Here is a 25,969-nt window from a genome sequence, read left to right on the forward strand (position 1 = left end):
TTCTTATTTCCTGAAAAAAACTTGTCATTTCACGTTTGAATGAATGCATTGACTCACCTTGAAGTTGATGACGTCTTCCGTGGAGCATATCCGTAAACCTGAAAGACGCATTCTTCTTGTTGAATGTTTGATAATGTCTTGAGATAAGACGAACAGAATAGTGGAAGGCCTAGCGACAAAGGCGTTAATTATACTGGAGAAACATGGATGTTTGTTTTCTTATTTTCAAGAGAAACATATTCATCCGTTACTAAACACACCGGTTAATGACAAAGATGACAAGTTATTCATCATGTTCATATGACAAAATAGTTTTATCCCCCGATAGATTTTATAGATGAGACGTTATCCAACAACCGCACTTTCTGATAGTAAAGTTAATATCGGCGCAGGGATCCGGTGAATGGCACATCAGCTGTTTAAAGATTCATACACCAGTTTGTTAAGGCATTACAACACACCGATGCAGCTCGAGTCGACGTTAAAACGGGGCACGACAAATCTGTTACACCGCGTTGGAGATCGATACACGAGCGATCAGGCGACGTCTTCCTCTACTGCTGTATATGTGAGACGTCGCAACGACACAGACGTGATCGTTCACAGTCTGGAGGTTACGCCTTCATCTTCTTCTCACAACAGGTATGTTCAAATCCACAGCGCCTGGACGCCATTTCACTGTAACGATGATGTAGATCTCACTTGATGAAACCTGATCTGATGTATATGTATTTGTTTCCACTTTGGATTCTTATATTTTAGATCCTTTGGACGAAATAAGGTGAGAACTTTTTCTGATTTAAAACCTTGGTTATGAAACATGTAATCTGAAACATGCTCTTGGAACTGTGAAAGTAACGACAGCAAACTAGCGTACCCGGCTCACTTTCTTCATAAACCATGCTGAAAATATACAGTTTATCTTGTGAGCACAATACAAACGAGCTAGTAGAAACCTTTTTTCAAACACGGAAAGTTTCCATGCCAACTTCGCATGGCATTATTGTATTGGTTTTCTTTGAATAGCGTGTAATCATGGCTAATACCTGAAACCAAGTTATGCTTGCTTCGTACTCGTTACATTGACTGGACAATACAGACTACTATATTTTACAGTGGTGTTCTAAACATTCAGTGCTATATATCGAAGAGGTTACAATTTGTATTAATTGGTCAAAATGTCCGACTCTTTTGCATTCATATTTAAATAAACTTATTTCTGAAGTCAATGGCACCAGAAAGCGTCGGCTGTGAAATCGCTGAGATATAAATCAGATATATAGCAATACTGTGATCGACGTTGTATGGAGCAGTCCTTAATGATGGTAGTATTGGACTTCAGAGAGGGCACAAGCTGTCGTCATTCCGCCACATGTCGCGACTGGAAATCACGAATTATGAATTCTATTGAATTTTCAACAGTCAGTATGTTGACTGTTAACTTTCCGATATATATGTTAGTATCAAATATGAACACTTTTCAAGACTGTAACATCAGACTCAGTAGCTATTTACCCAAATGCAGGCTGTTATTGTAAAGGTAATCATCTGTTCAAAGAGTAAGTATTTTAGGTAATACAAATACCCATATTCATAGTGTGTATTGTATATAAGTTGTTTTCTTCTTAGCAATGGCGAAAGCACATCTGTCGCAGGAGAAATGTAGATTCCGGTTGGTTCGATGTTTCAATGTTGGAGGTCAGTCATAATGTGAGACACTTTTCAGGCGCTACCTGGATGTAGTAAACGCCGACGTGAACATGCCGGACGTCTACGTTACGAGCAACACCAATGGAGAAACAAAACCATTAAGATGGACATGACGGGGCTCCTATGGCGCTGCCAGTGCTATCTAACACCTGGCAGTGAGACATTCTTATGAATATTCATACCATTAGATATGTAATATATACTTCAAATTAGGAAATGTCTCAAAGAAACTGATTTAATTTAACTATATCAAGTTACGTTTTTACGTCATAAAAGAATCGTATCAATTTCCTTTCAGTCCAGCCATGTTTAATCTTATAATTGGAACTCACAAGATTTCTCTATGTGTCAGATTGATGTGTTGCTTACCAACCGGCAGAACTGACTGACTGGTCAATGTCTGAACTCAGCCAGGGTGGCTGTGGCACTCGCTGACGCTGTATTGACACTCCATCGATGATCACATGGCATCACCCACAATGGGCAAACAGCTCACCATAGCTGCTATATACAACATCTTTTCTACATGACGTTTAGCGTGGCTGGCCTTGTGTAATATTGAATCGAAATAACTTTGATGTCGTCACATGCCTTCTTATGCTTATTCCCATGTTCAATTCAACTCCACCGATTTCGGCTGATCGATATCGGCTTCTTTTAGACACAGCGAGGTGTTTAACAGTGAGAATCAATTAAACAAACACTATCCTACAACAAGGTATTGTTGGGAGATCATTATCGTTACTTAGAGATTAAACATTAGGGAGTTGACTAGAACTGCCGCAACGATTCACACAACAGTAATTGGTAGGTCATAATTATCACATGACAAAACCCTAACAGGCGGTACTTCATGACATTTTAAACTTAATTAAGACCGTTATAATGCATTCAGCAAATAACTTCATTAATGAGCTTGCGTCAATGATGTAAGCGACATCTCCGTTACGTACATTTTTTTTGTCAAGCATAATTCTCTGTGACACGCACAAAGATCCTATCTGTGTAACTTAGAAATGTTCATATTGAAAAGCATTGAACTTCGATTGTCTGTTAAATATCACATTGTCAGTGTCGTCCTGAAGTAGAAGGAATGTTTGTCTTTAGTTGATAACGCCTGCAGTATCAACACATTATTTGCGATAACCCAATTCCCGGTTCCGTAAATATATTGATATATACTGTAAATCATTAAATTTTTGCGAGCATGATATTTTAAGTGAGAAATGGGGGGTGCATTACAACGGCGATTTGCGTTTGTGCTACCAAGCACGTTTGGCGGTGATATTGTGCTATCCCACTGACATATACCTCTGGACGTATATTGGTGCATTAGTGCTAGCCCACTGACATATACCTCTGGACGTATATTGGTGTTTTAGTGCCAGCCCACTGACATATACCTCTGGACGCATGTTGGTGTTTTAGTGCTAGCCCACTGACATATACCTCTGGACGCATGTTGGTGTTTTAGTGCTAGCCCACTGACATATACCTCTGGACGTACATTGGTGTTTTAGTGCTAGCCCACTGACATATACCTCTGGACGTATATTGGTGTTTTAGTGCTAGCCCACTGACATATACCTCTGGACGTACATTGGTGTTTTAGTGCTAGCCCACTGACATATACCTCTGGACGTACATTGGTGTTTTAGTGCTAGCCCACTGATGTACACCCTGAATGCAAGATGGAGTTACAGTGCTAGCCGACATACACCTGGACATATGGTGTAGTAATAGTGCTAGCCCACTTAGTCTAACTGACATACACCTGGACATATGGTGGAGGTATAATGGTAGCCCACTCAGTCTAACTGACATACACCTGACATATGGTGGAGTTACAGAGCTAGCCCACTTAGTCTAACTGACATACACCTGGACATCTGGTGGAGTTACAGAGCTAGCCCACTTAGTCTAACTGACATACACCTGGACACGTGGTGGAGTTACAGAGCTAGTCGACATAGTCTAACTGACATACACCTGACATATGGTGGAGTTACAGAGCTAGCCCACTTAGTCTAACTGACATACACCTAGACATATGGTGGAGTTACAGAGCTAGCCCACTTAGTCTAGCCGACATACACCTGGACATATGGTGGAGTTACAGAGCTAGCCCACTTAGTCTAACTGACATACACCTGACATATGGTGGAGTTACAGAGCTAGTCGACATAGTCTAACTGACATACACCTGACATATGGTGGAGTTACAGAGCTAGCCGACATAGTCTAACTGACATACACCTGACATATGGTGGAGTTACAGAGCTAGCCCACTTAGTCTAACTGACATACACCTGGACATATGGTGGAGTTACAGAGCTAGCGCACTTAGTCTAACTGACATACACCTAGACATATGGTGGAGTTACAGAGCTAGCCCACTTAGTCTAACTGACATACACCTGGACATATGGTGGAGTTACAGTGCTAGCCCACTTAGTCTAACTGACATACACCTAGACATATGGTGGAGTTACAGAGCTAGCCCACTTAGTCTAACCGACATACACCTAGACATATGGTGGAGTTACAGAGCTAGCCCACTTAGTCTAACCGACATACACCTAGACATATGGTGGAGTTACAGAGCTAGCCCACTTAGTCTAACCGACATACACCTAGACATATGGTGGAGTTACAGAGCTAGCCCACTTAGTCTAACCGACATACACCTGACATATGGTGGAGTTACAGAGCTAGCCCACTTAGTCTAACTGACATACACCTGGACATATGGTGGAGTTACAGAGCTAGCGCACTTAGTCTAACTGACATACACCTAGACATATGGTGGAGTTACAATGCTAGCCCACTTAGTCTAACTGACATGCACCTGGACATATGGTGGAGTTACAGAGCTAGCGCACTTAGTCTAACTGACATACACCTAGACATATGGTGGAGTTACAATGCTAGCCCACTTAGTCTAACTGACATGCACCTGGACATATGGTGGAGTTACAGAGCTAGCGCACTTAGTCTAACCGACATACACCTGACATATGGTGGAGTTACAGAGCTAGCCCACTTGGTCTAACTGACATACACCTAGACATATGGTGGAGTTACAGAGCTAGTGCACTTAGTCTAACTGACATACACCTAGACATATGGTGGAGTTTCAGAGCTAGCCCACTTAGTCTAACTGACATACACCTAGACATATGGTGGAGTTACAGAGCTAGCCCACTTAGTATAACCGACATACACCTAGACATATGGTGGAGTTACAGAGCTAGCGCACTTAGTCTAACTGACATACACCCGGACATATGGTGGAGTTACAGAGCTAGCCCACTTAGTCTAACTGACATACACCCGGACATATGGTGGAGTTACAGAGCTAGCCCACTTAGTCTAACTGACATACACCTGACATATGATGGAGTAATAGTGCTAGCCCACTTATTCTAAGACCCGTGAAGGTCCCGGGGTAGAACAGGCCTTCAGCAACCCATGCTTGTCACAACAGGCGTCTATGCTTCTCGTAAAAGGCGACTAACGGGATCGGATGGTCAGACTCGCTGACTTGGTTGACACATGTCATCGGTTCCCAATTGCTCAGATCGATGCTCATGTTGTTGATCACTGGATTGTGTGGTCCAGACTCATTTATTTACAGACCGCCGTCAGCTGGAATAGTGATGAGTGCGGCGTAAAACTAAACTCATTCACTTAGTCTAACTAACATACACCAGGACGTATGGTGGTGTTATGGTGCTAGCCCACTGATGTACACCTGGACGTAAGGCGTTGTTATAGTGCTAGGCCACTGTTATAGTGCAGTCTATGTTTGGATACCCAACTCATTTTACTAATTCCAGTTCTTGCCTCCTTCTGTATCCTTAATACAAAGCTCCGGATCGGTACTAAAGCACACCTATGATCATCATTTGTGACCAGTAGTCCACTTATAGTTATCGAGTGGAAGTGCATCTATGGCTATCCGTTGTGACCGGAAGTACACCTATGATCATCAGTTGCCACCAGTAGGTCACCCAGTTGGGACCAGTAGTCCACTTAAAGTCGGGGCGGTGGGGTAGCCTAGTGGTTAAAGCGTTCGCTGGTCACGCCGAAGACCCGGGATCGATTCCCCACATGGGTACAATGTGTGAGGCCCATTTTCTGGTGTCCCCCGCAGTGACCAGTAGGCCACCCATAGTCATCTGGCGTGACCGGACGTGAACCTATGGTTGTCCGTTGTGACCGGAAGTACACCTGTGGTCATCAGTTTTAACTAATAGTCCACTTATAATCATCGGGTGTGGACCCGTGAAGGTCCGGAGTAGAATAGGCCTTCAGCACCCCATGCTTGCCATAAGAGGTGACTATGCTTGTCGCAAGAGGCGAATAACGGGATCGTGTGGTCATCCTCGCTGACTTGGTTGACAATTGTTATCGGTTCTCATTTGTGCAGATCGATGCTCGTGCTGTTGATCACTGTATTGTCTGGTACAGACCGCCTCCATATAGCTGGAATATTGCTGAGTGCGGCGTAAAACTAAACTCCCATTCTCATCAGGTGTGACTGGAAGTATAGGTATGGTCATCAGCGGTGACCGGACGAACACCGTCATCAGTTTTGATAGGTAGTTTACACTGAGCGAGGTCCCCTCTCAATTTGGTCTGCTTTTGTTGTTGGTTAAACGAGACCACTCTCAAGATGGTTGGTCCTTACACCCCTTTAGGCCCACGATGGCGTTATGAACGCGGATGTATATACACCTCAATATATAATACGTTATAGCCTGTTCTAGGCATACTCGTTTGAAGACTTTCCTCTCTACAGATCTGCGCAAATACAATCGAAAGTGGCGACGTTGCGGTGAAAAGCATTACATAAAAAGTTGCGTGACGGAGCCAAGCATGTAATGCACGTTCTGTTGTAATTGGTCCCACCTGGCCTATTCTACTGCATCAGCAGAGGGCGCTGCAACATCCACGATGTTTAAGCTTGGTAACATAACAGTATACAATGGTGTATTGACCATGAAGTGGCCACGTGGTTGACCTATCCCTCCATGCTGGTAACGACTGAGCAGGGGTGATCGTAGATGTACAGTCGTGTATCATTTCAAGCAACGCTTTGTAAATTGGAAAAAAAACAGGAAAGGGTTTGGAATTTCATCTCTAGCAAACACGGATAAGTCGGGCATTTTGTGATCTTAATGACGTGAATCTCGAGATGTTAACATTATGTGATCTCCAGTGCCAGAGTTTTGAACATTTACAATCCTGAACCGTGACGTGTTTAGGTCGTCACGCTACAGTGTGTATTTCAGAAAACTACGACGTCAAACATAAGCATTGAAAAGTGTTCCACCGAACACTGCCAAGATGGCGGTCAACGTGTTCATTACCAACACCAACGTGCGCAACATCAGCCGTAACGACATCCTAGACTGGGTCAACAACAGCCTGAAGGTCAACTACACGAAAGTGGAGCAGCTCGGTACAGGTACGAGGCAGTGTCTGTTGGTAATGAAGATACGGGTAGTCTAGTCGTCAGAATCCGATGTCTGAATCATGGGGTCAAATCCTGAATCGCCGAACCCATCATCGGGGTGTCACGGGTGTGTCATGATGGAACATTGAACCATGTTTACAAACACACAGTTTAACTTGGAACTTCCTTGTCTCACTCACATGTATATGATGTGGTCGCTGGTCAACTTGGTACCAGTCCAGATTTACAATTAGCATTGTCCTCCTTAGTTTGACATCTCTCTTGACCTACTCGTTTTCTGGAAACACCCATGAACGCCCGACTGTTGTGATGTTTTATTTTGTCTATAAATGTTTAAATCATTATCTTATTTGGTCTGTATGTTGTAATGTTTGACATACATTTGGACCTGGTTATAGGTTCGGCCAATCCTCGATGTACAACACTACTGTACTGCCTCTAACGCTGGCAGTCTGTTACACACAGGATCAGTCAATCAGCACAACATAAATGATATTTCCCTCCCACTTCGATCTGAAATACTCTTCATCGATTCACCTGGCAATGAAAATGAACTGGATGAGTAGTTGTTACTATGTTCATCTCCTTATACGTGTGTCCGACATGCATGATGATAAACACCGATCGCTCCATTGTTTCCATCGATTAAAACGCCATTATATAGAAGGCCATGGCGGCAGCAATTGTACCTCACTGATGTACAGACATCGACCATATTCTAATGACTATTTTACTGAATAACGTCACAGGACATGGAAGTGGTTGTATGCTGGATGTTTGGGATGGTGCATGTAGGTACAGGACGCACCACTACACTCGGTTCTAAAGGCATCAACAGCGAGCATTTATTACATTCAGCTCATCCAAGCATTGATGACGATATTGAATAAAACTTTTCGGGGAAGTACACGCACAGTATCCTGGTGTATGGTGTTTGACAAATCATGGTGGTATTCCGTCAAATACTACGTGACCAAATGACATGCTTTATTGTGTTGCATTTTCAGCTACAGAGGGAGTATGTCGGGAAGTACTGAGCTCCACTGGGAGTACTGACATGGGTGCTGTCTGTTCTCTTGGAGTCGGTGCGGTCTTGTGAAGTGTACAAGTACTTTACCTGGAGTAGCAGCTCAATGGGGCTGTATGGCTGCCCAAAGGTTGCAGCCGTGCGGGACTGCATGACTGTCCAAAGGTTGCAGCTCTTCGGTGCTGTGTGACTGTCCAAAAGTTGCTACTCTACGGTGCTGCATGACTGTCCAAACGTTGCTACTCTACGGTGCTGTATGACTGTCCAAAAGGTGCAGCTCTACGATGCTGTATGACTGTCCAAAAAGGTGCAGCCCTACGGTGCGGTATGACTGTCCAAACGTTTGCTACTCTACGGTGCTGTATGACTGTCCAAAAGGTGCAGCTCTACGATGCTGTATGACTGTCCAAAAAGGTGCAGCCCTACGGTGCTGTATGACTGTCCAAACGTTTGCTACTCTACGGTGCTGTATGACTGTCCAAAAGGTGCAGCTCTACGGTGCTATATGACTGTCCAAAAAGGTGCAGCTCTACGGTGCTGTATGACTGTCCAAAAAGGTGCAGCTCTACGGTGCTGTATGACTGTCCAAAGGTTGCTACTCTACGGTGCTGTATAACTGTCCAAAGGTTGCAGCTCTACGGTGCTGTATGACTGTCCAAACGTTGCTACTCTACGGTGTTGTATGACTGCCCAAAAAGGTGCAGCCCTACGGTGCTGCATGACTGTCCAATCGTTGCTACTCTACGGTGCTGTATGACTGTCCAAAAAGGTGCAGCTCTACGGTGTTGTATGACTGTCCAAAAAGGTGCAGCTCTACTGCGCTGTCCAAAGGTTGCAGCTCTTCGGTGCTGTATGACTGTCCAAAAGTTGCTACTCTACGGTGCTGCATGACCGTTTTAAAAGGTGCAGCTCTGCGGTGCTGTATGACTGTCCAAAGGTGCAGCTCTACGATGCTGTATGACTGTCCAAAAAGGTGCAGCCCTACGGTGCTGTATGACTGTCCAAACGTTTGCTACTCTACGGTGCTGTATGACTGTCCAAAAGGTGCAGCTCTACGGTGCTATATGACTGTCCAAAAAGGTGCAGCTCTACGGTGCTGTATGACTGTCCAAAAAGGTGCAGCTCTGCGGTGCTGTATGACTGTCCAGAGAGGTGCAGCTCTACGGCGCTGTCCAAAGGTTGCAGCCCTACGGTGCTGCATGACTGTCCAAATGTTGCTCCTCTACGGTGTTGTATGAGTGTTCAAAAAGGTGCAGCTCTACGGCACTGTTCAAAGGTTGCAGCTCTACGGCGCTGTTATGACTGTCCAAAAAGGTGCAGCTCTACGGCGCTGTCCAAAGGTTGCAGCCCTACGGCGCTGTATGACTGTCCAAACGTTGCTACTCTACGGTGCTGTATGACTGCCCAAAAGGTTGCAGCTCTACGGTGCTGCATGACTGTCCAAAGGTTGCAGCTCTACGGTGCTGTATGACTGCCCAAAAGGGTGCAATTCTACGGAACTCAATGACTGTTATCCACCAGAATGTGGATGGTGAAGAAGTTGGAATATCCAATTATTTCATCCACATATTACGTATGTGCATGCAACAAGATACTATTTTATTTACGAAAATGCCTCGTGCTTTAACCGGCAAACTGTTATGTACTATTACTGTTTGTAGATCGAACCGCTTTTCTCAAAACATCTCAAATGGTATAACGATGTTGAAATGGGGGTTGTAAGCAGTGACAAACACACTTTCCTCCACCATCAAGCAGTTCGGGTTATAACTGAACTACTAACGGAGTCGTATGGTCGGCTCGTTGACTTGGTTGACACTTGTCATCGTATCCCAAATGCGTAGTTCGATGCTCATGCTGTTGACAATCACTGGATTGTCTGGTCCAGATTATATAGCCACATAGCCGGAATATCGCTGAGTGCCGCGTAAACCAAGCTCACTACATCAAGCTGACACACCGTTATACAACTAACACTCTGCTCAATGAGTCTTAACCCCAAATCACTCACTCACTCACTGACTTTATTCCTCACCAGGAGCCGCCTACTGCCAACTGATGCACATGATGTGGTCACGTGAGTATCTTTACATGGAGAATCTAACATTTTTCAACAAATCACGCATATATCAATCAATGACTGTTTCTCATTAAGCGGATCGCAATCAGTAAAACCCTGATAAAAACACAAACCAATGCAAAGAAAACATTCCTCGAGTTGAGATGTTTAAATATCGTGTTATATTTATGGTCCACGATTCCGTTTGAATGTTTGAATTTGTATTTTTTAAAGACTGCATTCCACTGAGGAAAGTAAAGTTCAACTCTAAACTTGAACACGAGTACATCAACAACTTCAAACAACTCCAGAACAGTTTCCAAGTGATGGGGGTAGATAAGGTGAGAGACCAAGTGATGGGGTGTGTAGGGTGGCGAGTCACGTGATGGGGGTAGTTAAGGTGAGAGGCCAAGTGATGGGGTGTGTAGGGTGGCGAGTCACGTGATGGGGGTAGATACGGTGAGAGGCCAAGTGATGGGGTGTGTAGGGTGGCGAGTCACGTGATGGAGGTAGATAAGGTGAGAGGCCAAGTGATGGGGTGGGTAGAGTGGTGAGTCACGTGATGGGGGTATACAAGAAAAGGTCACGTGATAATAAAGAGACGAGGAAGTGATGTGACAAGTTATGAGTAAACAAGTAGATAAGGTCTTGTGATGCTTCCATGTTAGATATAGTATGACAGAAATAACATCTATAGTTGCAGTCAGGACATGAAATCTGACTTTTGTAAGAACTGATACAGTACTGTTTTACGCCGCATTAGCAATATGACATCCAAGGTTACCAGAAATGGGCTTCAGTCATTGTACCTCAGTGAAGAATGAACGGGATCTGGGATGTTGAGAGAACGGTTTGACCACTGTGACGTCCTAAGGTCCCTTAAGAACTATTGGTACTGTCCCTTTGTGAGGGGACGGACATATCCGGAGTAACATATTTTTACACAAAAATGTCGTAGAAAAGAAACAGGATGCAGAATACGTTTTTTAATTTGTGACAATCGCCTGCAGAGATCATGTCTGCAAAACACTGAACGCCAGGCAACGTGTCGTCATACGCCTGTCTTCACAATTGAATTGGAGGGTGGAGGGGCGAGACTGGACGCTGTCTATAGCAACATCCATACCAAGGACGTCTTGAAGCTGAAGTGTTCAACTTCAGTTTCCTCTAATTTCAAAGAACAACAGAGCGCAATATCTCACTTGCCTCACGTACCTCAAAATCGCCCGTGAAGTGATGGATCAAGAGTTACAACCCCTGCACAAGGGTTGTTTGTCCTTCATCTACGTGATCCCCGTGTGAGTTATGGTGGGTTTCGGACCAAAAAACTCAGGAAGTATCTGCGTCAAGTGGGAATGAAGCCAAGAACACAGATGTACCAACGTTAAGACCTTTCATCGACAACAACGTATGTGGTGGAGCAGTAAAATGTATGGCGTCACAGAAGCTGGCAGTGAGTCTGGATGGAAGAAAGCGTGTCCACCTAGTTCGGAACGAACGTCTTGCATCGACGTGTGCTCGGCAGGTCGGCATGTTCTGTAATAGCAGTGCGAGGAGCCATATTGTACGACCAAGGTATTTGACAACAAATTGGTTCATCTACCAAACTCTTCAAAGTCACATTCCATTACATTCGACACACAGCTCGTACCTTCGCACCAGGCACTGATTGAGTTAACGCCCTCCTGTAACAGCAGTCAGACATTTTGACGACAGCGCACGTGAGTAGCACAACGATCGTTGTCACCCATGAACTATACTTTCATTTATGAAATGTATTATTTTATGCATTCTTTGTTTTGAGTGTATGTGAGTGTCATTTTAAGGCAGGAAACAACATTGAGAGCATATGTGTCAAGTTTAAGGGACCACCGAGAGCTCAATATTTAGCGCCTTACCATATGTAATTCTGTTACATCATGTGTAAACTAAATATACATTAAAAAGACAAACTCATCTCCTAATGAATTTATAAACATCGACTGTGGCACTTTGAACATGTTGACATGACTTCATTTAACAGATACACCATAATCCGTCTCTGGAACTAATTTAATCACTCGCAGTTCATTAAGTACTTTCTTTAATTATTCATGAGGTCGGTTGTACGTTCTTTTCGAACGAAGTTGGTGTGTTGTCGAGGATGTTTGACTCGTGTGTGTAGCTAACCCACGAGTGACCAGCATCGACGGAGGCTCTAACAGTGGAGAGAATGGTAATTACATACACAGTCAATTATTCACAATATTGATGTCTCATGAGTGGATTGGTTTCAACAAAGGAGCAACAAAAGGTATCCACTGTATAGAGAATCGGGCTTGATCAGCAAATGCTCAAAAAACGTTACTTGGCTGAACTTGTCAGTCCCCGAATTCTGCTAACATAGAACTGGAGAAGCAAACTACCAGCTCTACTCTTCATAAACCGATGGAAGGAAGACCTCTACACAAGGACCCACACGTGTTGTCTAATACATCACATATGATTCTGCGATGTGTACGTAGAAGAACCTTTCGCCAGGATCAAAGAACACTTAACATCTACCATCAAACCAGACCAAAATCCAACCATCTGTCGACTTATCCAACCACAACATCAACTGAAGAAAATATTGTCCAAACATCTCCTGGACTTCATCAAAAGAAAACCGGCAGAATTTCAAATCGACCGACACAACCCAGCTCTAAACGTATCTCGTCCAATTCGCCTACAACGAACTGATAAACAGCAGAGCACTCTTGCTGTCGTCGTTAATTAATCTTATCGGCTTTGTATATTTCGTTCCAATACTCATTTTGTTCCCATACCCATTGTTGTTCTTAATCTCTTTCGTGCATGTCGTCATTTTGGTAATTCCGAAAGAATTCAGTGAGAAACCAACAAATACCAAACAAATTGATAATTACCAAATAAATTAGATATGCAGATCAAAGAAAAATATTGCAAAGCAATGACAGTTGCAGTACCAAACTCCATTTTAATGTAAAACACAACAGCAGTGGTTAGAGAGGTGAAGTCAGTGAGAATAGTATTCATCTAGCAGGCCACTGGTCTTGTAATAGGCGAGCGCTTACCCGCTAATAAGTTCTAAATAATTTCAAGGAAGTTCAGCATCACACTCTGTATTAGCCGTTCTAGATTACTCTTGACCCCTTGAACATCAAATTGCCGGTACATTCCTCGCAACCGGTTACTCTTCTAATACGATGGTCTGAACGTCTTCTCATCTTAACAGAAACATAGCAAGCCATTGTTGACTCCCATCACACAGCCTTACATAACCACGGATGACTCCATTCTGTTTGTTTAATTGTCAGTCACACGGGAGCGACTCTGTAACTTCCTTACATACGTACTTTGTCACCTGTCGCTAGTGTTGAATACTGCATGGATTAATAGTAACTTTGTAGTCTTTCTTTCAAGACACATATTCCATGTATCCTGGGTATGAATGTACGAATATGCAAATTATTTCCACTGTATTAAAATGTCAGACGTGTCAGGCAATGTCAGGCAATGTCTTATACCTGGAAATGAGAACAAGTTTGTCGTTTTTCAGGTAGTTCCGGTGGATAGATTGCTTAAGATGAAATTTCAAGACAATTTTGAGTTTGCACAGTGGTTCAAGAAATTTTTCGATATGAATTATAACGGACTGGGATACGACCCTGTGGCAGCTCGAGGGGGCAAGAATGAGGGTGAACCAGTCAATTGGACAGCGCACACCCCTAGGTCGACCAGGCAGTCAGAGAAACAAGTTTCCATCACGTGTAAGTGTACAATAGGGGCACGTGGTGTACAGATACAGTGTTTGGCGGGGATGTTGCGGGGATAGCGTGGTCAGGGGTGTACAGATATAGCGTTTGACGGGGATGTTGCGGGGATGGGGAGACAGCGTGGGCAGGGGTGTACAGATATAGCGTTTGGCGGGGATGTTGCGGGGATGGGGAGACAGCGTGGGCAGGGGTGTACAGATATAGCGTTTGGCGGGGATGTTGCGGGGATGGGGAGATAGCGTTGGCAGGAGATAGCAATATTCCAGCAATATCCCGGCGGGGGACACCAGAAAATGGGCCACACACATTGTACCCATGTGGGGAATCGAACCCGGGTCTGCGGCGTTACGAGCGAACGCTTTAACCACTAGGCTACCCCACCGCACCGATGGGAATGTTGAGTTGAAGGGTTGTGAGTATGAAGATATAGCGTGAGTTGTTCAGAGGAAGGGATTGGAGCACTCAGGTATGCCGTCTGATTTGGTGGTGAGGTGTAAATGTATTGTTGGTATCTGCGCCTTTAACGCCTCCTGCCGGCTGTAATTAGTCGTAGACGTAACCGTGTAGCCTCATGGTGTGTCAGCCTAATCTTTGAGGAAGGCCCAAATTGATAACATAATCGACATTTTTTGTCCAGGAAGGTCATGGCATTGACAGATGCCGATGACCGGGACGAGTCTCTCCTGACCAATGAGTAGATATGGGGTCATAACATTGTCAGTCGCTACCAAACATTCAAATGTACATGAAGGCTTTTGTAAGCAAAGGTTATTCCACGTAGTAAAAGATTCATTTGTCTGTTCCCCAATCCCCTACATTTGGACTAACCTCGTCTCTTGATATCACAGCACGGCAAAACACGCACACTAAAGAGGACAGCCACATCCGGGTCTCCAGCAGACAGCTCGAGGACATCAAAGACAGTGTAAGTAACAAATGAGGGCAATGAGGGTAGTCTATCCTGAGTCATCCCGCTGAGGATGACCTCATCTAGACTGGGACTAGTCTTGAAAGACCCACACCTATCTCCGGCCGTTAAGATCCTGGTTGGAATACGTCTTCAACAACGCATCACGTGGCCAAACTGATTTTTGTTGACGCATGTCATCGTGTTCAGTTGCGTAGATTGATGTCAGTCACCGGTCTGTCTGGTTTTAGACGTGATGGGATTTTTTCAGACCGCTGTCTGTAAGAAAATTATTGAATGCGGCGTTAACAGCAAACACACAATTAACTAATTATAACCTCTATGGAATATGCTGATGGCAATGTAGCTAGGTATTGCGGATATTACACTATTGCAGTACTAGATATTTATACACATAGGGCATTTTGAACATTGATATTTTTTCTCTTTTCTCTTATTAGAGATGTGGCGAAACATTGTGCTAGTTTACTCGTCTATGATATAGCCTAGCCGCTAGTTTATCGTCCTATGATATGTTCCTAGTTTACTGGCCTATGGTGTGATCCAGTATTCCCCTTGTTTACTGGCCTGTGGTGTGATCCAGTATTCCCCTTGTTTACTGGTCTGTGATATGATCCAGTATTGAACCAGTTTACTTGCATGTGATATGATCCTGTTTTCCACTAGTTTATTGCCCTATGATATGATCCTGCGTTCCGCTAGTTTACTGGCCTGTGATGTGATCCTGTATTCCACTAATATACTGGCTTATGATATGGTGCAGTATTCCGTTTTCTATACTGGCCTCTGATATAATGCAGTATTGCGTTAGTTTACTGGCCTGTGATATGATGCAGTATTCCGCTAGTTTACTGGCCTGTGATATGATGCAGTATTCCGTTAGTATACTGGCCTGTGATATGATGCAGTATTCCGCTAGTTTACTGGCCTGTGATATGATGCAGTATTCCGTTAGTATACTTGCCTGTGATATGATGCAGTATTCATTTAGTATACTGATCTGTGATGTGATGCAATATTCCGCTAGTTTACTGGCCTATGATATGATGCAGTATTCCGTTAGTATACTGGCCTGTGATATGATGCAGTATTCATTTAGTATACTGATCTGTGATGTGATGCAGTATTCCGCTAGTTTACTGGCCTGTGATATGATGCAGTATTCCGCTAGTTTACTGGCCTGTGATATGATGCAGTATTCCGCTAGTTTACTGGCCTGTGATATGATGCAGTATTCTGCTAGTTTACTGGCCTGTGATATGATGCAGTATTCCGCTAGTTTAGTTTGCCTGTGATATGATGCAGTATTCATTTAATATACTGATCTGTGATATGATGCAGTATTCCGCTAGTTTACTGGCCTGTGATATGATGCAGTATTCCGCTAGTTTACTGGCCTGTGATATGATGCAGTATTCCGCTAGTTTACTGGCCTGTGATATGATGCAGTATTCCGCTAGTTTACTGGCCTGTGATATGATGCAGTATTCCGTTAGTATACTGGCCTGTGATATGATGCAGTATTCATTTAGTATACTGATCTGTGATGTGATGAGGTATTCCGCTAGTTTACTGGCCTGTGATATGATGCAGTATTCCGCTAGTTTACTGGCCTGTGATATGATGCAGTATTCTGCTAGTTTACTGGCCTGTGATATGATGCAGTATTCCGCTAGTTTAGTTTGCCTGTGATATGATGCAGTATTCATTTAGTATACTGATCTGTGATATGATGCAGTATTCCGCTAGTTTACTGGCCTGTGATATGATGCAGTATTCCGCTAGTTTACTGGCCTATGATATGATGCAGTATTCCGCTAGTTTACTGGCCTGTGATATGATGCAGTATTCCGCTAGTTTACTGGCCTGTGATATGATGCAGTATTCATTTAGTATACTGGCCTGTGATATGATGGAGTATTCCGCTAGTTTACTGGCCTATGATATGATGCAGTATTCATTTAGTATACAGGCCTGTGATATGATGCAGTATGACCAACAGCTCCTGGAGCTGCAGCTGACGATCCAGACGCTGACGAAGGAAAAGGAGTTCTACCTGAAGAAGCTGCGGGACATCGAGAGTTACTGCCAGGATCACGAAGACCTTGCTGTCATCCAGTCTATCATGGAGATTTTGTATGCCACGGAGGTGACTGCACCCGACAAGTCGTCTCGTAGAATAGAGCTGCAATCTAACTCGCACATACCAGTTGCACTGTTAGTATCGCTGTCACACTCTCTTTTTGTTCTACACTTTCGTGTAACCATGATGTATTATATCAAAGGGGTTATTTTACAAATACTCGCTGCAATTACTAGAATGTTTTCGGAGCAATGGTTCAAAACACAATCATGGAAGTACCTGTCGCGACGCCTATACCTCCGAGACGTGTGACCATCGTATAGTGCTGAGTGGTAGGGAGTAGGGTCAAGCTGTCAGGCATAAACACTTAACGTCGAGACATCTGGTGGACACAATGTCGACCAGATGTGGATAATACGCTGACGGGCAAAAGAAACTATACACCAGAGGATCAAATTAGACTGAAAGGAACAGCATAAGAAATACAAACGTCATCAAACGTTACGTTACGCGGAAGCATTGCAAACTGAAGTAACACAACACAGATACTTGTGTCTAGTGCATCACCACTCAATAACTACTTTTGCCCCCATCAGTCATAGACACTTCTTTCATCCTGGGGTTTACTTAAAGGAATGGCCCCCTGCGACCCCAAAGGCTCTTTTATAACAGGTGACCAAATGTCATATACGTGTTTGACAGTTCAAGGTTGGATAAATGGGTGTTGGTCAGCATACTGCTCAAATATCCTGAAGGGAAATGATCCATGGGAACACGTGCTTGTCATTAAAGGCGACTGTAGGGATCTATGTGCCGCTGTACAAAACACCCTTAGCGCTAAGACTACCTTAAACCTATGTTATGGTATGGGAGTTAAGGTCACCTTAGCGCTAAGGCGCGCTTGAACAACGGTATCGAGGTCGTCAGCTCCATCGACGTTGGACGTTACTGATGATATCAATCACCGGTTTTTCTGGTCCATTCACAGGCTGCCTTATAGCTGAAATAGCTGAACAGCGCGGTGTATCTGTGCTACGTAGACGCTTGGTTGCACTGTGTATATTCATTCCGTTTCTTGTTAATGAGACCGGAAGTATAGCTACCACCATATTACTTCCCACCCCTAAGTGGATGATGCCTATCGGTAAGGCCGTTGCAGTGTGTGTACACCGTGACTATTTATCGCTAGGCCATGTGGCGATTGTGTTGTAGGTTATCACGCGTGTATCGCATGTATTCTCTCAGTTCTGTATAGTCGCGATGACGAATATACTCGATGTGTGTTGTATGAAACTCTTTGTCACACCCAGTGTCGCATGCTCTGTTGTCAGTACAGAACAACCTGTGTACATACAATGCACCCTTTATAGAATCTTCACGTTGCTTTCAAATGTGTATGTATCTGTGTGCTGCTTGTAATAACATTTAAACCCAATAATACCACGGCATGGGGACACCGGAGTGCCACATAATCTGGGAATCGAACTCGGCTTCTCGGTGTGACTAGTAAACGCTTCTAACTTCTTTTGCCTAATGCTTCATATGAATTTTGTACGTCCCTGAACCTGTCAATATAATATATATTCATTCATTTAATGCCCTGCGTCACCTGCAACTTATACAATTATAGTGATCCTATACACAGTGTTAGATCAATGTAATATGATCTGCGTTTGATGTATTTGCAGGAAGGGTTCGTCGTCCCCGAGTACGACACGGACGACGGCGACGGTGATCAACCCGGACAACAATGACATCAACATCAACATCAACATCAACATTGACAAGAACGAAAACGACAACATCGACAGCCGCATTGACATAGAGGGGACCGTCGACAATACTGAGACTAGCGACCTGACTCACAGTATTGCTACAAGTGACATGACACACACTGGTGACACCGACGATACAGCTGACAGTCACGTCACACTCAGTGAAATATCCGAGCTGGGAGATTTCAGTGACAGCACCGTCCGCACCAAAGACGACAGGACTAGCGATGATGGCGACACTGACGCTGACAACGACGTCTTCGACCGAGGTAATGTTCCATTCGACAGCGTTTTGTTGTATAAGCGTGACATCAGCCTTCATACTGACGAGGAGAGTGAAACAAGTGGTATTGACCTTGATACCCAAGTTTCTTCTGAAAATGTCAGCAATGACCTTGAGCATACATGGTCATCAGACGGCACTTCTGACAAGCACGCCACCACGTCAAGTGACGTGCATGTAGATAGCGATACCTTGGATGCCATCAACGAGGTGGACAATGACATGGAAGCAGACCAAGACGACACTGACGATAGCGAGGAAGACATCTTCTACGATGTTGATTCTGACCAATGAAGCATGCTGCACAGCATCGGGCTGAATGTCGTTCAGCTACCGACCTGTGCTTTGTCAAACCCTTTTACCACACAGTGTACCGAGGATAGGGGAGCCTTCTTCAACATATCATTAGAATGCATTGAATGCACAGTGCTGGTTCTCTTAGAAGTGAGTTTAGATTTACGCCGCCTTTAGCAATATCACAGCTTTTGACAAAAAATGAGCTTCACACACTGTACCCATATGGGGAATGTACCACGTGACCAGCGAGGGGTTTAACCACTACACCACCAACCTCCTCTATTTCTCTAAGTTGGCGACCTGTTCCTCTGTATAAGAAGACGTCCTGATATTCAATACTCACCACTAACAAAATTCTGTATCGACTCATGCCAGATGTTCTTTTGTTCCTCGTGTTGAATATTTTACTTCGCTTACGCACGTGTGGCGTTTTATACGACCGTTAATGTGCAGTGGACTTTCTCATGTGATTTCTGTCTGAATTCAGTTCGCCATAGGCCTTGTGAAATGTACAGAATATATGTCAATAGTAATATATTATCTGGGCGTTTAAAATGAAGTTACTGAACCGACCCAAAACTCCTCACATGCGAACCCGTGAAGGTCCCGGGGTAGAATAGGCCTTCAGCAACCCACGCTTTCCATGAAAGGCGACTATGTTTGCAGTAAGAGGCGATTAACGGGATCGGGTGGTCAGGCTCCCTGACTTGGTTGACACATGTCATCGGTTCAAAAATTGCGCAGATCGATGCTCATGTTGTTGCTCTCTGGATTATTTGGTCCAGACCAGATTATTCACATATCGCCTCCATACAGCTGGAATCTTGCTGCGTTCGGCGTAAAACTAAACTCACTCACTCACCACATGCAAGGTTGGTTCCCTATGCGCCAGAGGATATTCCAGAATCCGGTTAGTGTAAGTGCTCCCTTCGGAGCTTCAGTGGCATCACGTCAGCAGTACTGGTTTTGCGCCAGATGCCAACAGAATGATCTGTTTATCCACCTTTAACTATTAAACATAAATATCTGATCTAGATGGTTTTCATTGAGTCGAGTTGTGAAATCACTTTAAAAAGCTGCATGTTGTGGAAAGCACACTCGTGCATAATTTCTTGGTACTCTCCCAAGTGTATATCTCTATCTCCATCAAAAGTACTATTGGACCACACAGACTGCTGACTTCATATCCCGGATAACACACGCTCTGTTCGACAGAATCGTTGTTAACGTTAATCCAATCTATGTGAAGCTCTAAACAGCGTTATAACGAGAAACCACAATGCAGTGTGATGTAGTGTATCAGTGAGAAAGACAATGTCCATTCTTCAAAATCATTTATCCATCCATTATAGTTCCAGTGACGCCAAGGAACGTAGCGCATCAAGCGTGTGGGTATCGGCGATTTACTGTAATTGTGTGCAGTGGGCCGTTGCTGTTCGAATCTAAGTTTGTAAACTGCACGGTTGGAATTAATAGGAGGACAAAAGACGGCAGTGAACGTTATGACAGACAGTTAATAGTGTTGTGTGCCTGTCTCCGGGAGACGCCGATTGTGACCTGCAACAAGCTACATTTACAGGCTATTTCTTCATGATTCTGTGTGGATTTCAACAAAATGGCTCTAAATGTAAAATTGATGTAATTCACGCCGTGAAAACCTTAAGTGGATAATTGCTCTTGTTAATGTCTACTTTAATCATGATGCTGATTACCAGGTGTGTAGCTGATACACAACCGTCACTTATTGCTGTCTGGGCAGGTCGTTTTGACAAATATTCAAATGCTCAGCGTATCTCGTGAAAATCATTTCATGTACGTGAATGTAAATATATTCTGTGGGCTATCATTACTCCAGTTTATTTGTACATACCGATACAACCCTTGGACATCGACTCGTCAAGCAATGCAGACAACTGCAAGTAGTATCGAGTTCCATGAAGCTAGTGTAACGCGAGGCAACCCGTAGCTGTGCATTTCATACGCCTGGCAAGGTGCTACAAATATTTTCGATTTTCTATATTTGTAGAAGTTAACATAATCTGCCAGAATGAGGATATACTGCATGCATGATTTTATTTTCGATGTAGATTAATTCAAACCTGTGTTTCCCATCTTTGTTGAAATAAAGTGAAAAAAAATCTTTTGTATAATGCATTATCAGTCATATTTTTCCAGTAAAATATTTTCAGTTATACAGCCGTCTGTTATTGACTTCATCTTGATCAAATAGTTGTCGATTGCAAGGAACAAAATCTGAAAAATCGAAGAACTGACTCGGACAACTTGTACAGTTCAACATCCGGTTCACTGGATTATGTCAACACCATACCCGTGCACCACCACCAGTACCACCACCAACGTGGTGTAATCGCGATACATTTTCAAACCGTTGAATCGAACTCACTTTACTGTTCAGATTTTGTTTGTTAATGCCGCCATATTGCAATATTGCAGCTATATAGCGGTGGTCTGTAAATAATCGACTCTGGACCAAGCAATCCATTTATCAGCTGCATGAGCATCAATCTGCGCAATTGGGAACTGATGACATGTGTCAACCAAGTCAGCGAGTCTGACCACCCAATCCCGTTACTCGCCTCTTACGACAATTGCAGAAGACTGATTTTAACCCGGATCTAACCCGGGTGTAATTATCGGAACGTCTAACAATAGCACTAATGAGGGCGAGGTTGTGAAAGCTGTTCAGTTTAATGGGCAATACTAGCAGCGCATTCGGGACTGGACCAGGCAAACAAGAGGCAGTATGAACAATGACCCACAGTTAAACATGACAACTTCATTTTAAGAGGAAAATGAAAAGGTAGGTGTTACACTATAGATATTCTCCAAATACGGAGGACATGGCAAACTGATGCCGTGGACAAATGTACTAATCAGTGGGTCAGTGTCAAGATTCTTCAACACACGGACATCACGTCATTCCAGACAGATCTCAAACCGCGGTAGAATTTAGGACTTGACGCCAGAAACAAAATACAGACATAGAGAGTTCCCTGAGATTTTAAGAACGAGTACGCGTGTGATTAAGCCTGTGAACTTGTATGAATAGAACAGAATTGGTTAGTTAATTTAGAGGTGGTTCCCTCACATGAAAACAGTATTCAGACAGAGTAATATGATGTAAGCCCAAAGGGAGAAGTACTTAAAACTCTGAGTGTATCGAGCCCATTATTCACATCTTCTTCACGTGTTATTGTGGTTCAGTCGTGGAACCTCCTCCCTCCAGGAGAGACGCCAGGTAGGTGTTCAGTTCGTCCAGAGCTTCCCCCTCTGTAGGTCTTGTGTAGACCAGTGGTGACATGGAGCCAGGGACTGGCTGGCTGTCAGGACAAAGTGGTACCCGACTCACGCTAGACTCCACACATCGACTAGCTTCGTCAGCACTTCTTGTACTGCTGACTTCACAGTTCAGGTGTGACGGTGGTGTTGACGAATCATCCACTCGGTCGCTAACATCTTCACATGGTGTGCCAGTACTTGGCACTGATTGGTCCGTTGTGCGTTCATCATGTGTCTCATGACTATCATGACCAGTACTGACACCTGATTGTCCAGTGTGTCCACTGTGTACATTTCCATTGACAAACACTTCACTGTCATCAGAATCGCTAGAATCATGGGTTGTCTCCTCTTTGACTTCCTTGCAACTATTAGATGGCGTCTCGAAACCTTCAGTTGCTAGCTGCCACATATAGCTTAAGTTCGTCTCTGACTGGGTTTGGTCGGAATTGATCACTGCAGCGGTAACATCCTGTGTCGACTCGGATATTAAATCAGCAAAACATATGCCAGCAAAACCGTGCGCTTGTCCCATCTCCGTGTTGGCATAGGGCATAATGTCCGCCATGTTTGTATACTGCTCGGTGGCCTGTGTTACTGTTATCTGCCCAGTACCATCCACCTGTCTACCCAAAGGTGTTGTATCAAGACTCCACAAGTCCCAATTTTCGAAGAATGGCATATCCATAGCTTGTCTTGACTGAGACATGGAGTACACACTGTAATCGTTCACACCAGGCCTCACACTGCCCTGTGTTGGGTCCCTGTCGCAGAAAGATCTTCTCCAATCCATGGCTGAAAACGTCGAGTCTTGACCAGATACAAACTGTGATGTGTGAGACCCAAAAGGCGGCAGGTTGTTGTTCATATAATCCACACATCCAGCATCTGTCTCACAGTACGGATACCACAATTTTTCCCTACCGTCCTGAAAAGTAGAGGAGGGACGCAGAACCTCACTTCCCATCGTACCAAATGTCTGCCGTTGGGTCTGGCTTTCATCGTCAATAAACGTCGATCTGGTCGTCTTGCTCTCAGACCAACCTGTGACCAAACCCGTCCCTCCTGCAATGGTACCAGTCTGCCCTTCAGTGTACATCTCACGCGAATAGTTCCCCATGACCTCGGCAATTTCTTGATCTAAGGTATGTTTCACCGAAGGAGGTTGACGACATACGTTGTCTGCGTCAGTCTGGTTAGTTTCGGTACTGTGCTCGAAGTCTGTACAGCAATGGATCAGGCTCTTTATGATGTTCTCTTGTTCTGTGCAGGACATAAAGGTTTGTGCGCCTTCGCGACTGCGACTTTCTGAAGGTTCGCTGAAAGTGTTCTTTGCCATAACGGTAGAGACGTCTACTATGCTTTTGACATCGACCCCTTTAGCGCCAGAACCGTTGCTCTCATTAGAATCGTTTTGGTTGCAATTGGACAATAGATCGACTGAACCTCGAGTTGACAAATGAACGTCATGTGTCTCCAGTTCTGTTGCATCCCCCTTGTCAACACTCACATCCTCTTCACAGATATGATTTTCCATAGGCTGCGTGACTTTACTGTCCTGATCATTGTTTTCTGGAACCAGATGCCTGTTTCTTTTGACGAACACTCCTTCTATCTCATCGATGCCAGCATCCATTATCGCCTCCTGCAAAAAGAAGGCAGCACGATCCAAGTCGTCAGGACCCTCGGATGGCACAACCTGCGCAGCAGTTTCTACTGCTTTAACAGACGGATGTTGTTTTTCAGGGCCATGGAGGTCTTGATTGTTGACTGACTGTTGTAGAACTTCATCCAGCGCCTTACTGAGATCCTTCCTGGTGGAAGCGACAACTACTGGTTCTACCTGTCCCGACGCTGTTTTCGGGAATAGTGTAGACACGTTTCCCGCCTCAGTCTTCGGGCGTGCCTCAGCCCGCATCTTAAGCGGGAGTTCTGAGATGTCGTATAGATGAAGAGTGTTGGCGGACCCGCTCGAAGAATCTGTACTCTTTGTCGTAGGGCCAGAGAGGCTCTCTTGGGAGGTTCGACCAGACTGATTTATCATGTAGTTTTGAGGATTATAACCGTGGTCTTGATATAGAGGCATGTTACTTTGCGCGGTGTGCACATTGAATGTTGGGGGAGTGGCATAGCCAGGGAATGCCCCACCTTGCTGCATCCTGCGGGGAAGAGTGGACCGTCCTGAGTGAAAGTAGTCGTGGCTGGTATTATACAGTGGCGCCGGAATATCCTGCGGGAAGGCGGGATGGTGAGCAGCCGGAGGACCATTCCACATTGGAGGGTTCATTAATTGGTTTTCATAACGATGAACTGCATAATAAGGGGGGTCATATTGATATGCTGGTGTGAACTGAGGGTTTGGTCCTTGATATGTTTGATAGTTAGATCTCACCGGCTGACGCATTTGACCATATATCGGTGGGGTTTGCCTGTTATAATCCTGGTACTGGTAGCCTGTTGGACTTCCTGCCACATCTCCCGGGTACCCACGTCTCTGATAGGGCATCACAGCCTGTCCTTGATGTAGATCTAACCGGCTTTTGGATAAAAACTCCGCCTGTAGCTGTTCCGCTCTTATATCGGGTTCTGGTTTAAGGTTTTGAGTCCAAAAGTCTGACTGGTGGTCCTGGCGAGGAAACGACCTTCTGCACGGCATAGTTGGTTCTTGCTGGATCATCACCGGCCTGGGTCCCATGAACATTGGCTGAGGGTGCCTGGGGCTGATCTCTGTCGTGCCACGCACATCATCCTTAGAATAAACAACCTTCACGGGCCGAATATCACTAACTCCCGCCTGTTGCCGTTCGTCTTCGAGTCGTCGCCCTTTACGAGTATCTGAAGATTGTAGTGTACTGATGCGATATCTGATATCATGGTTAGATGTTGGTATTAAGGATAGTGTGTAGAAGCAGGTTGAAAGATAACAATACTTCACACACAGTCTAGATATTTGGTATACCTATAGAATACCGGATACCTATCAGCCATATTGTTGAGTGTCACGTCACGCTAAAACAACGCTAACCCTAACCCTGAACGTTATCCTAACCCTAAACCTAAACCTTACCATTAGTAAACTTACTTGCTTTCAAGGATGGCAGAATGTATCCGGTATACTGTAGTCTTACCGATCAGCAGATGGTTTAAATTAAAACTACTACCAGTTTATATATTTGCTGATATGTCCTACTCACCTCTGCCGCCATCCATCTGTCTGATGACTTCGGGTGACAACTTTACAATAATAGT

At 44.3% G+C, this 25,969-nt stretch overlaps 2 protein-coding genes across 2 annotated transcripts; one reads left to right on the plus strand and one right to left on the minus strand.

The window, feature by feature from the left end:
- Positions 1–556: 556 nt before the first annotated feature.
- Positions 557–21,616, plus strand: LOC137290833 (microtubule-associated protein RP/EB family member 1-like). Its single transcript, XM_067821978.1, has 9 exons — positions 557–642; positions 1,716–1,865; positions 7,008–7,183; positions 10,258–10,296; positions 10,513–10,619; positions 13,838–14,048; positions 14,903–14,979; positions 16,985–17,199; positions 18,754–21,616. The coding sequence occupies exons 3-9, from the start codon at positions 7,063–7,065 to the stop codon at positions 19,415–19,417; spliced, it is 1,434 nt and encodes a 477-aa protein (XP_067678079.1). The 5' UTR covers positions 557–642; positions 1,716–1,865; positions 7,008–7,062; the 3' UTR covers positions 19,418–21,616.
- A 1,015-nt stretch (positions 21,617–22,631) lies between these two features.
- On the minus strand, positions 22,632–25,930 carry LOC137290946 (uncharacterized). Its single transcript, XM_067822167.1, has 2 exons — positions 25,915–25,930; positions 22,632–25,555 (listed from the first exon to the last, which is right to left on the minus strand). The coding sequence occupies exons 1-2, from the start codon at positions 25,928–25,930 to the stop codon at positions 22,632–22,634; spliced, it is 2,940 nt and encodes a 979-aa protein (XP_067678268.1).
- Positions 25,931–25,969: the final 39 nt, after the last annotated feature.

Source organism: Haliotis asinina, chromosome 7 (assembly GCF_037392515.1).
Source record: "Haliotis asinina isolate JCU_RB_2024 chromosome 7, JCU_Hal_asi_v2, whole genome shotgun sequence".
Classification (NCBI taxonomy): Eukaryota; Metazoa; Mollusca; class Gastropoda; order Lepetellida; family Haliotidae; genus Haliotis; species Haliotis asinina.

What these genes read in the sequence shown, in the direction of transcription:
- LOC137290833 (XM_067821978.1), top strand. Translation starts at nt 7,063, where the DNA reads ATGGCGGTCAACGTGTTCATTACCAACACCAACGTGCGCAACATCAGC. An exon ending in GAAACAAGTTTCCATCACGT is followed by an intron (nt 14,049 to 14,902) that starts GTAAGTGTACAA and finishes TTGATATCACAG; the next exon opens with CACGGCAAAACACGCACACT. An exon ending in TCGCACATACCAGTTGCACT is followed by an intron (nt 17,200 to 18,753) that starts GTTAGTATCGCT and finishes ATGTATTTGCAG; the next exon opens with GAAGGGTTCGTCGTCCCCGA.